The following is a 13,233-nucleotide window of genomic DNA, read 5'->3' as shown; positions in this document are numbered from 1 at the left end:
ACACTTCGCTCCGTTTGCAATGTGCCACACAAGACAAAACACGTATAGAGCTGTGCTTAAATTTCGCATTAGGGAGTATCGTAATTGTCGGTGAATTTTTTCTTCTTGACAAGAGCATTTATTAAAGGAAACATTCCAGCTAAGTAGATTCTGCATAAAAACTGCAATACAGCTTTATGGAAAAGGGTTCTGCTTCCTCGAAAAGGAAGCGCTGCATTGTTTTCAGTGTAAAATGTGTACCCTGGCCAGGGTGGAAATATTATTCAGGTTTGTTAATTTCATTGTCCACAAAGCGTGGACGCATATATATATATATATTTTGTCATTTAGAAACTTTTGTACTAGCAATTGGTTTTGCTTTCAGATGTGCCGAGTTGAGCATGTGCTAACTATACAAATTTTATCTACCTAGACTATGCCAGAAAGTACTTGAAAAATGTTTGGACAAAAAAAAAATTGTTGGTAACTGGTTTACCCACCGGGTATTAGTTTTTGCTCATTCTGCTTTTTGTGTCATTAATGCAGGGAAACGAGATTGTTGGCATCGGGAAAGCGGGAAACCCTGACATAATGGCGGGAGTCGACCCGAAGCTCGTCATTGGCTGCAGCACGGAGGTCGTGGCTGGCGAGGGCCTCATTGTGACAGCTGGTGCCATAGACACCCATGTGCACTACGTCTGCCCTCAGCTAGTCGAACAAGCCATTGCCGGTGGCATCACAACCCTGATCGGGGGTGGCTCAGGACCAGCAGAAGGAACGCGTGCAACCACGTGCTCTCCAGGTGCTGAATGCATTCGGTAAGTACTCAGGTGTGCTTGAGTAGAAAGAAAAGATACATATAAGATATTCCATTACCAACAGTGGCTGAACAAGAAAAGCCTGAGCACAGTGCTGCATCAAGGTAAATTAGAACAACTTGTCCTCCTTTATTTCTGCCCATGGCGAGGACATGTGTACAAAAAACAAACAAAAAGAAAAGTGAGGGAGTACTTAATTAGTGTAGCAATTAATTAGTGATTGGTTTGCTGAACTCGCCACAACTGAAAGCTCGCTCCTACATATCAGAAACGCTGCTGCAGGCTATGCGCTAAGTTTTCTTTGCTTAACCCCCCAAGTAAAACGATAAAGAAAAGAAAGAAAAAATAACTACCAAGAAAGACAGATTTTTTTTCTCCTTTTGCATGCAAACCATTCTGGTGATAACACAAAGCAAAACCAAAGTAAAGGCTTGTGTCATAAAGATGAAGTTTATTATAAAATATTCTTTTTAACAGTTGAAGGTGGGCTTCACTGCACAGAGGTTGGTTTTGCTTCATGTTTTGGCTTTCGTTATTTACGCATTTCAGCACAACACTCTGTAGTATTGCAAAATTGCTCTAATTCAAAGAAGCTCAGCTCTCTGAATTACAGTGGAATCTGGTTGATACGATATTCGCGGGAACAGAAAAATAACATGTATCATCCGAAAATCGTATTATCCAACGTATTATCCAACCAAATCGTATTATCGGGAGAAAAAAAAAACGTATTATCCCGTATTATGCAGTATCATATCAACGAGATTCCACTGTTCCCTGCTTTCTTTTCTTTTCAACACTACTGGACGCGTGCACTCGTCCTACGGAGAATGCCCGTTTGAAATAGACAGCTGGCAATGCACGCACCCACCCACACACACATGCGCACACACACGCACACACACAGTCTTTGTTGTTCACACCTTCAGTCTTCAGCAGGCACCTTACGCCATCTGGTGTTGTTTATAACAACCACAGAGAGGAGGATGAGCCTTGAGGGCTGTGCGAGAAGTAAAACAGTGCTGGATGAGTTGGGCTCGTCATTTGTCTTTTTTTTTTTTTGCAAGTGCACGCATGATGAACTCAGCTCGTCTTCCGCCCGAAAAGGGTTAAATTACTACATACAGCATAGACCGCTTATAACGTAAGTCGCCGGAGTCTTGAATATCTGCACTATAAGCGGTACCGCACTATAGCCAAAACAACGATCTTCAAGCCCTGCATGTATGCAAAACATGTAGACCAAGCATGTAGACACGCTTTGTACTATCGCGCGCACATCGCGATTACGTTTTCGCCAGTGAGCTGGCGAAAACATAAGCCTGTGCTCTTCAAGTTCGACAGCTTTGCACCGAGTCAAAACGAAACAACTGTTTGCCACAACCGCTGCAGAAAAAACCGTGACTGCTATCGGCGCGATTATAAATGGCGACTTTGCGCACGGTGCTGAAGGCACGCGCCCAATGCACGCATAAAGTCTGGACGAATTAACTACCATTCGCTGCAACAACTGCAGTCGAAGCCGCGGTCGCTATCTATGCGATCATCGATGGCGAGTACGCAGTTTTTTAGGCACGCGGCCGACGCGCGCACCGAGTAAAAACACACTCGCTCGCCGCAACTGCTGCAGAGAAAACCGTGGCCGCTATCGATGCGATCGAGGATGACGACTACGCAGTTACGAAAGCTTGCGGTCAACGCGGTGTTATGTGCAGCGGTAAACGCTAGAATACAGGCTTTAAAGACACAAATAGGCTCGAAGCGTTCTGGCATTGCTGTCACTTCATGTACGATTTCAACTAATGACTGTGGCGATGCGGACTCCGCTGCTTCGTTTCGGTTGCGATGTGGACTCCGCTGCTGCGCCGTTCTTGCTCTTTTGCGTCACACATTTGCGGCGCTCCTCGCTCACCGAGCTCCGAAAGTAGTCTGAATTAACCGATGTGCGGCCAAATAAGTCCGAATTAACGATAGTTTGATTGCATTGAATAATGCATACGCCGGCCGGGAGCACGCACCTTGTTGAAAAGCGTGCTCACTGCTGCTCTTGTCGGCGTGATGTTCCCATGGAAGCTGCATTATAACCGGTATTTCGTCTCGCGCGGCTGCACTGTGAGCGGTATGCGTATACATGGAGTTCTATGGGAGGGTAAACGGGAGTCGGAAAAGGCCGCATGGTAGCCAGTTCTGCACTATAAATGGTTATGTTATAAGTGGTCTATACCGTATATCCAACTCCGCCTTCTTCACTTGGCTCCGAGGCTTTCGTTGTTCGGTCACTGTTGATTAACTCAAGTCCCCAAATTCCTGCAAACTATTTTGTCTTGTTTGAATATGTATTTCATAATTTTACAGCAGAAGCCGTTATGAGACCTTTCATTTGTTGACATGTTCCCTACATCCATCCAGGTTGTGTCATAAATATAGCGACCTGTGTAGTTGCTTTGGGTATTTGTGTGAAGGTTGTACAAATGTTTTTTCTGAATTCATAACAGTTGTAAAGCACTAACATTAGTGATAAAGAATTTATGCGTATTTGTATTTCTTCCAGCTTAATGTCATCATTACTGCAAAGCTGTGTTCTTTGTTTGTTAATGTCAGCAGTATCATCATAGGGAACATTATTTGAAAGGAATGCCAACAGGTGACTACACAGTAATCAGACTTACAAGAGATTTTAACGGAAGTGAGTTTACATGTTGGTCTTGTGAACATTGCAACTGTACTACAGTCGACGAGAAGGGCACACTACTATATCATTCACGTACATCGTTCAAGCTTGGTTTGGAAAAACGATTTAAATACAACCACCAAAGCATTGTGGACATCGAAAGTTGCTCAAGTTTTGAGCTAGAAAGGTTATCATAGCAAAAAGATAGTCATAACAGCAAACCATATTAAAGGGGCACTGTATCACTTTTCGAACATGGTAAGAAAATGTTCACAATCTTTTTATAATGCTGCCATGAACATGCAAGCCAAATATTTCGCTGCATGCTGCGGGGAAGCCACTATCTCACATGAAAACATTGCTCACTCTTTTCTGCAGCTTTCGAGGCCCCCTATATTATGTCCAAATTGTACAGTATAGAACCTTGTGATAGCCCGTAGATGCTGGCCATTGGGCAGTTGTTCATGACCATGAATTACTTTAAGCGAAAGCTTGCGCACATGTGCACACCCTTCCAGTCTTCTAGCAAACAACAAAGTGGTGGTTTTTAACGTGTCCCACATGTCTTGCCACCGCTCCTTTGTCACTCTTGGGTACTTTTGTCTGGTGTCCACCTTGAAGGGTTGCCATAAGTGCACTGTGAAAAGAAAGAAAAGTAAGAAAGGAGCAATAGCCAGGGCATCGCTATTGACACTGTCCCAGCTGATAGGAAATGTGTTGAGGTGAAATAGAGAAAGTAAACATATCACTCTTTATATCTCCATTATTATTAAGTCCTTTTCAAACGTTTCTGCTGAAATCCATGCAAGAGAACAACAACCACTTTTAACAGGGGTGCCATTGTTCTGTTTTAGAACCTATATATAATTTGTATGTTTTTCTTGCTAAAGCTTCAGCACTTTCAAGATGCTCCGAAGTGTAAGCTAACTTACAGTGGGTCGATCTTGTGAATGGGGTTTTTGATGTCTGTAAGTAGAAGCCTACTTCAGCCTTGGAACCAGCGGAGGCCTGCATTTTAATTGTAACAACCTAATGTAAGCTCTTGGACACATCGCTGCTTTGATTTAGCTCAGATTTCAAAGAAGGGCTGCAATTTCTTGTCAGCATTGTTCAACAAAATACTCAGGATCGTCGTTTGCATGCGGTTCTGGTACATTTGTCTAGTCACTTTTGATATCTCTTGCAGTCCATTTTGCTTTCAGCTCTTGGAACACATTTGTCTGGTTAATTCAGGGTGCCTCACTCCAGCTCAGAGAGCTTGGAGGCGCTCTCACCTCTCTACACTCTCTCACCAACTCTCTGCGGGGAAGTGCAGGGCTCAGGTCAGCCAATCAATAACAAGAGCCGGCTCCATGTTCTAGAGAAAGAAGAAGGGTTCACCCACTGTGCAGTTCTAATTCGTCTGCGCATCTTCCATTCAGTCAGTGCTTTGCTGAGGCGAACAGTCAGATGTAGAGAATGGAGGAGAGTTTTATTTTATTCTCTTTTTTGGTTGGTTTAACTGCAATGTATGGAGTTGGTGTGATGGGTTACAGTAGTGCAGCCAAAATCTGGCGGAGTTCTGATTATGTGGCTGCTTCAACTTCTGTTGTTGGTGCCATGTTTGGAGCAGCCATAGTGGGAAAAGTTTGTTTCCAACAGAATCAGTGCTGACATGTTTCCGCTTCCAGCTTCGAGATCGCACTGGTGAGTGGGTAAAAATTTTTCTCAAGCGCGCTTTCTCTGGCTTGTATCTCAAGTGGGCTCTGCATTGTTGCAGTCTGAGTCAAAGCATGGCAGGAACCAGTTAAATGTACTATACGGCCTCCTATATGGCACTCTGCTATTGCTTATCACTGAGATATGGCATGGAGGCCTACTGCCAAATTTTTTATTCATAAATTGTAAACTCATCAACACCAGCGCTCTCTCTCACTCACCCACATCAAGTGACACGACTTGCCTTTCCGTCATCGTCTCGGTGTTTTTGTCACCAGCGATCGTCGATATGGCTGTGGAGCAGCGTGAAGATCCGTTGATTGCAGCTCTTTTGGACTGCTTTCTTTTTCCCTGGCGACTCGCCCTTCCCGTGCTCTCTGCTGTTAAGCTTCTCACTTTGCGGTAAGGGATAGACTGCTCTATTGTTGCAAATACGCTTCCAACGGTCACAAGTGGTTGTTCATTGTCCCTCGCCACCTCCGTTCAGGTCTATGCTCCGCTTTGCATGCAGACCCACAATGCGCCCATGCTGGCCTCTTTAAAACTTACACCAGGCTTCGCTTGTGCTTTTATTGGCGTGGGATGTCCACTTTTCTCCAGGAGTACATCCGCTCATGTTCGGCATGCCAAGGCCGCAAGTCCCCTCTCGTCGTCCTTGTTTTCCCTTAACACCAATTCCATGCTCCTCTCGACCATTCGACCACGTCAGCATCGACCTCTATGGCCCTCTACCTTGCACATCTGCTGGGAATTGCTGGATTGTTGTTGCCAGTGGATCACCTGACTGCGTTATGCAGAAACAGCTGCCCTAACAACCGCCACGACCTGCCACATTGCATCCTTCCTCTTGCAACACTTCGTACTATGCCATGGTGCGCCCGGGGAACTTCTGAATGACAGAGGATGTGTCTTCCTTTCTGAGGTAGTTAACACGCTCCTTACTGCATGCCTTACTGTCAGTCGCGCCATTACTGCCTATCACCTGCAGACTAACGGCATGACTGAGCGATTCAATTGCACTTTGGGCAACACGCTATCCATGTACATTGCACCCAACCACACCAACTGGGACCTCATATTACTATATATGACCTATGCCTACAACACTACCTCACAGGGCCATGGCGGGCTTTTCCCCATTCTTCCTCGTATATGGCCGTGAACCTTCCTGCACACTCAACACAATTCTCCCTTACCGACCTGACCCATCCGAGTGCACACTGCTGTCTGAAGCTTCCAGATAGGCCGAGGAATGCTGCCAGCTCGCCCGCTCTTTTATGACTGAAGACCAATGGCAGCAAAAGTTCTGTTGCAATGACGACCAACCCATCTACGCTTATGACCCTTTAGTATGGCTTTGGATACCTTCGCCCACTCCCGGTCTTTTCTCTAAATTCCTCGCCAAGTACCATAGTCCCTACCGCGTCATCCAACAGATGTCCCCTGTCAACGTCCGCTGACTTAAGGTGCTGTGGACGTGAGATGGTGCATGTGTAGGGACTCAAGCCTTACTACGACCTGGTAGCCCTCTCATCCCCTTGAGTCACCAACATGGTGCTCTCATCTCTGGGGGGAAGTTGTAGTGAAGAAGACAGGCATGTGCTTGGGCGCATTGTCAAAGCCTCGCTCAAGGATAGAGCTTTCGCGCTCAGTGCCTGATGTTCGATCAACAGACCTGCCTGTGTATCGTTCTGGCTTGTTAATTAAACTGCATTACAGTACCTCTAGTCGACTATACTAGCCACTTATTTCCGATAAAGGTGAAAGAAAGTTGGTTACATTGACTTTGTTACTGGTTATGTGTTCAATTTAATAGTGGACCAAACTGTACGATTAGTATACAAACCTCACCATCACAGAAGTGCGTTGTTGTAGAGGCGTCAACTGGTCTAATGTGCTGATTGGCAAAATAAGAAAGTCTGGACAAACCAGGCAAGCAATGAATGCCAAGTGCTTCATTGAACAATGCAGACAAAAAGAAAAGCAATCTTGCTTATATATTCGATTGAAGGCAAAGCAGCAGTAAGTGTAAAAATCATTTAAAGTTGGGATATAAAAACAAGCTACTCTACTGTATAGTATTTATTTTAATTTGGACATTTCCTTTTCTACAGAAACATGATGCTGAGCACAGACAACATGCCACTGAATTTCGGGTTCACAGGTAAGAGCTGCTTGCCATTTCTTATAACCGTTTAGAATATGTCAAGGGCATCATACCTCATATTTGACAAGGTTTTAGGACAGTGTCTGCTTAATGAGTTATGGACACCGTCATAAGTTTTGCAAGGATGTGCAAGGATAAATTAAATGATTAAAAGTATAAAGTTAATTCTCATCACTAAGAAACAGTAGGTGGCTGTTTCTTCAGAGTTTCTATGTAAAAGCTGCAATTTGATGGACATTCACATATGGTCATCATGACCAAGAGGGCTGCTGGCTAACACTCCTCAGGCTAGATTATAAATACAGTATAGACCACTTATAACGTAACCGCTTATAGTGTTATCATGTGTGTTATCGCGAGTACTATCATGCGAAGTGCTATCAGACCTTCGTGCTATCATGCCTCTCGCTTCAACGCGACCTATAAGCGGCGAAAACACGGCACGCGGCGGACTTTCCCTGTCGCAGATTACTTTCAAGATAAGGCTAAGGCGATCGTATTGTCGAAGTGGATTGTCGCAGATTATGTCCTGCTTCAGTCCACTGAAACCGTTCCGCATTGCTTTGCTGGCGAAAATCCTCTCGTTCTGTTTGCGCCAGTCCCGAGCGCAAGTTTCGGATTCTTCGAACGCCTGTGATGCGGCCTGATTTCCGTCCGTTTCCGCACACATGATCACTTTCCTTTTAAATGCGGTATCATGATGAACTCGGTACTTCATGCTGATAGAGCAGACGCAGAGAACCTGAAGACAGATGGTAGACTATTGCCTAAGCACGTATACCATTTTAGCCATCATTTTCGGCTATCACATTCCGTGGTATATTGCAAAGCAATCTTACACAAGCGTAAATGCTTAGTCAGAAACACTTGAGACGAAACAAATTGCCTTAGTATAGCACATGGAGGAAGCTAAAGTAGCTAGGCTTGAGTAGCAGCTAGGCTCGACGCGCGTGCAAGGCGGCCATTTTCAAGTGCTTACGACTATATGGTAACGCAGATTTAGGGTCGCACTTGATTCTAACACGCACGCAATTTTTGGGCCTATTTTATTGGAAAAAAAGTGCGCGTTAAATTTGAGTAAATACGGCACTTGTGGCTTGAGGGGAGCGTTTGCCGTCTAGGTTGACTGCCGAACTTCCAGGCAGCTGCACTGTAACTGGTATTTCGTGTGTCCCGCAACTGCCACTATAAGCGATACGCCATATACATAGAGTGCTATAGGAAAATTAACGGGAGTCTGAAAAGACCGTATATATCCGGTCCTGCCAACTTCTAATCGGTTATGTTATAAGTGGTCTATACTGTATTTATAATACAGTATAGACAGTATTCGCTTGCCGCGCTTCGTCACTCGCGCGTTTTGACATTTTGTTTCTGCAGTCAACGAGCAAGATGTGTTCATGTTTGCTTGTGCGCGCGTGACACCATGCTTGTTAATTTATTTAGTAAGCAAATACGGAACCTAGAGCATGGTGACAACGATGGCAGAAATGCGTCTGGAGTGTCCATTATCGTAATAAAATAGTTGTTTTGGTTATAGTGCAGATATTCGCGACTCCGGCGACTTACGTTGTAAGCGGTGTACACTGTACATATACACAACAATACATACTCGTGTGCGTGATAGCTCAAAGTTTACCATTTGTTTCAGGCTAATGACAAAACCGCAGTAAAGAAGACGTTGCTGTGTTCTGGTTTCCTGTTTTCACTATGGTATTGTCCTCATTAGCATGAAACGAATTGTAAACATGTACATAGAGAGACGGAGAAATTGTACAGTTTGCTTATTGCACAGTTAACTGTCATTTATAGCTATTTCCGCAGGTCAATAATAAGAACAGTTTATTTCATCAGTTATGTTCTTGTCTTCATTGTATTTTGGTTTCATAAGGTTGTTACTAAATGTTGAGCTTCTCAGTTCCCAATACTTTCAGATTAGCATTGGATGTAGATAAAGCATACGGGTTTTGTACGTGTCAGATCACTTGTGTTCACCAGACTTGTTTTTTGTGGAATTTTGTGAGTCACTTGTGTGCTTGTGCAGTGAAGTTAATTATTTGCTTTGTGCCTTTCAGGCAAAGGAAACACTTCGTACACTGAAGGTCTTGCACCGGAGCTCGTATCTCAAGTGGAAGCTGGTGCAATGGGGTGAGTAAATACTAACAGTTCAGGCAGCTGCCAGTAGTTAGAACAAAGAAAAATGTGAGACAGTAAAAACTGCTTTAGCATCTGACAAAAACAGTGTTGCAACATGGGATGATTTAATGTTAAGTAGCAGAGAATTCCGAAGTGCAAGGGCTGAAAAAGGGGCTGTCATTTTACCAAAGTTAGTACTTGACTTCTCATTGCCCATCCTTGTGGAAATATTGGTAGCAGTTATGCCAATGATTCCTGATGAGGAAGTGAAGCTGATTTTATGATATCAAGGCCAACACCCTTTTCCACACATCTGATTGCATCACACCTTTGCAAAATGGACATATTGCATGTGGCATAAGGGGGTGCAAAAATTAATCTTGAATTTAATTGGGAAGTGGTATGCTTATGTACATGTTATAGTCACTGTAGGTATGTATATGCACTGTAGGGTGTATTTTACAGTTGGTAATTTGCAAACTATAGATGTTTTGCTATATACTAAATGCTGAACTTTCTCATGGTGCACATTTTTCGCAGTGGTGAACTATCCGTGATTTGAGACCATTCATAGAAGGGAACAAGATTCGTGACAACTATCAATTAGCAACACTCTCTCATTCTAGATGCGCTTGAGGAAAAAAAGGGCTAAGTGCATGCTTACGTCATTTTACCGAAGAAAATTGTGTTGCAATGTGACAATGGTCTTAACTTGAAATCAGTGTGTCGTATCATCAGTCAAAATTTATCTATGCACAACACATGTTCGTGCTCTATGGAAACACTTGCATTTTTTCGCTCCTTTGGACTATACTTTAAGTGTGCACAAAAGATAAGACATCGTACAGTATTCGCAGATCAATTCCATTTGGACACTTGGGCACAGTAGTGTTCTGCTAATTCTTCTCGTGTAGCTTGCCAGAGAAAACATTGTTGATAAGCTCTGGTACATTTGAAATGCTCATTGATCACCTCATCTATGTTGTTTTTGTCTCTAGGCTTAAGTTGCATGAGGACTGGGCAGCTACTCCTGCGGCAATTGATGCTTGCCTTCAGGTTGCTGACTATTATGACATCCAGGTATGTAGTCGAAATATGGTAGCACATATTATGTGTGCCAATTTTGTTTAGATTGCCACTTGTCAGTGAAAGTAGGATTAAAAAGAAACTAAATTTTATGGCAGCATCTGTGTGTGCTCTCTTTGCGTAACATTCAGATCAAATGATACCCTGTCCGTATGGTGTGTGACTGTTTGAGCTGCAAAATTAGTGCAATGTGGGTGAAGATAAGCCGGCAAGGAGCTGGACGCACTTAGTGCTAGGTAACAGTCTCGCAAATAATACCAAGTTTGTCCAGGTCCTCCTTCATTTGTCCTTGTTTGCAGTATGCACTGTGTTTTCTGGTTCAATGCATCACCGATTACAAATAGCAACATCGGTCTGTGGCTGGTTGCATTCTCTTTCCAAATTTGTTGATACTGTAATCAGTGTAGACAGGATTCTGCTGTCAAGAATCATTACCAAAGTGCATCAGATGGACTGATTGGCTAGTTTGGTGTACACAGTGTATAAACAGTGCCTAGTCATGATGAAAGATGACCATTGGCGTAGCCAGAGGGGGGGTTTGGGGAGTCGACTCCCCCCCCTCTGCCCCCTTTCCCAAGGAACAGAGTTTCAGGAAGCAGGCTCAGAAAGAGTGATATGGATGAAAGGGAAAGCTTGAATGTGTGAAAGCAAGGCAAGGGCAAGGCAAAGGCAAGGGTCCGAAGAGAGGGGGGCTGGTTGTCATGGGGGCGTTCTTCTCTCCCATGCACAGAACATTGCGGGCCCCAGTGATGGCGCGCCTCTATCTCGTTAAGGATCATGTTAACCATAACTGCTGAGGGGGGATCAGCGCTAAAAATTCCACACACAGGTAAAGATGGGACGAGCCCTTGTATAAAACTTGGAGACATTGTTGCTCCCCACCAGGCATTTCTGTCATCGGAGAGCTTCTCATTTCTGGTACTTGACCGAATCGTCGACCACGCTACGTGAAAGAAAAGCATTCCGAAAATGTTGCGACTTGCTCGTCTAGGAAACGCATAATAAGCACTCCCTCCCCCTTCTTGTTCCCCTTCGTTTTCTTTTCCTTGTCTCTGACTCATTTTACGTTAATAAATGAAAGCTTGCTCTTAGGCTGGTTTGTACATGCTGTTAAAAATGAAAACAGCAAGAAAAATGAAAAATACAGGACATGAAGGAAAGACCTACAGAATGCTGACTGGCACACGACAAAACATATCAAGGACGGGGGTGCTGGGCCAGGGAAGCTAAGAAATGGCCTCAACAAGCAGCTGAGAGGGCAGGTAGGTGAATAGCCTCGAAGACCACGCAGAAACAAAAATATAGGAATGTTAGGGGCCGCAGTGCCGTTCAACAACCCGGTGAACGTTAAAGAGTGCGACAGTGACTAACGGAAAAACATTTTTAAGAAGAGTTGGTTGATGGAAACGAGGAGGGGGGGGGGGACGTGCATAAAAGGCATCAAGAACGAAGTTGGTGGATAATTATGGACATAGGGAGAGCATCTGGTCACTCCCCGATCACTCAGCACCATACGAGGTCTGTTAGAAAAGTATCCGACCTTTGGCCGAAGAAAAAAAACTGGCATAACTGTAGCATTAGAAACCTAATCACCCTCAAAGTAGTCTCCTTGGGACTCCACACACTTCTCCCGGTGGTGCTGCCATTGTTAGTAGTATTCCGTGGAGGCCTCTTTCGGAATCTAGTTTATCTCAGCTATCGTTGCAGCCATAATATTCTCTCTTGTCTGAAATCGTGCTCTTTTCAATTGCCTCTTGATTTTGGAAAACATCCAGAAGTCGCAGGGGGCCATGACAGGAGAGTAAAGAGCCTGTTGAACTACAGGAGTCTGGTTTTTCGCCAAAAAAGTCTGAATCAAGTTTGAGGAATGTGTAGGAGCATTGTCGTGTTGGATGTGCCAATTTCCTATTGACCACAACTTCGGTCTCTTGCGCTGCATAGCATCATGTAGGCGATGGAGGACATTCCTGTAGTACTCTTTGGTGATTGTTGACCTTGTGGTGCGTACTCGTGGTGTACCACATCGCGGGAGTCAAAGAAAGCAGTCAGCATCACTTTGCTGTTGCTGCGCACTTGGCGGGCCTTCTTTGGTCTTGGCGACGTGGAATGCTTCCACTGTGACGACTGGGATTTGGTTTCCGGGTCCTACCCGTGCACCCAAAACTCGTCACCAGTGATTATGGTGTTCATGAAGTCGGGGTCACTGTTTGTGGAATCCACCATGTCCTGTAATCCAGCATGTTGCTTTTGCTCCACCGTGAGCAGCTTCGGCACGAATTTCGCCGCAACTCTCTTCATGGCCAAATCTTCGGTCATAATGAAGTGTTCAGAAAAAGTGCTGATGCCCACCTCTTCCGCAATTTCTCGGAGAGTCACACGATGGTCCCGCATCACCACAGCGTTCATTTCGGCAATGACCTGGTCATTTCGGCATGTTGATGGCCGACCGGAGCGTGGCTTGCTCTCCACCGATGTGCGGCCGTCTTTAAACCGGTTGTACCACTCCTTAATCTGTGTGCTGCTCATAGCATCCTCACCAAAAGCCGTCTGAATCTTCCGAATAGTTTTCACTTGGCTGTCGCCCAGTTTCTGGCAAAATTTGATGCAGTAGGGCTGCTCCAGTCGCTATGTCATTTTCCTTGCAATAAAAAAGCCGACGAGAGCACTGCACACTACCT

General features: G+C 44.6%; 1 protein-coding gene across 2 annotated transcripts in view; it reads left to right on the top strand.

The window, feature by feature from the left end:
- LOC119446629 (urease subunit alpha-like) overlaps positions 1-13,233 on the top strand; it is a 110,841-nt gene that overhangs the window by 65,063 nt on the left and 32,545 nt on the right. For both annotated transcript variants that reach the window (XM_049664267.1, XM_037711113.2), the window contains 4 exons: positions 526-797; positions 7,281-7,330; positions 9,409-9,481; positions 10,468-10,549. In XM_049664267.1, the coding sequence (XP_049520224.1) occupies positions 526-797; positions 7,281-7,330; positions 9,409-9,481; positions 10,468-10,549 (477 nt within the window). The remainder of the gene's footprint in view (positions 1-525; positions 798-7,280; positions 7,331-9,408; positions 9,482-10,467; positions 10,550-13,233) is intronic.

Source organism: Dermacentor silvarum, chromosome 3 (assembly GCF_013339745.2).
Source record: "Dermacentor silvarum isolate Dsil-2018 chromosome 3, BIME_Dsil_1.4, whole genome shotgun sequence".
NCBI classification, from domain to species: domain Eukaryota; kingdom Metazoa; phylum Arthropoda; class Arachnida; order Ixodida; family Ixodidae; genus Dermacentor; species Dermacentor silvarum.
This window is presented reverse-complemented; position numbering and strand designations above follow the sequence as displayed.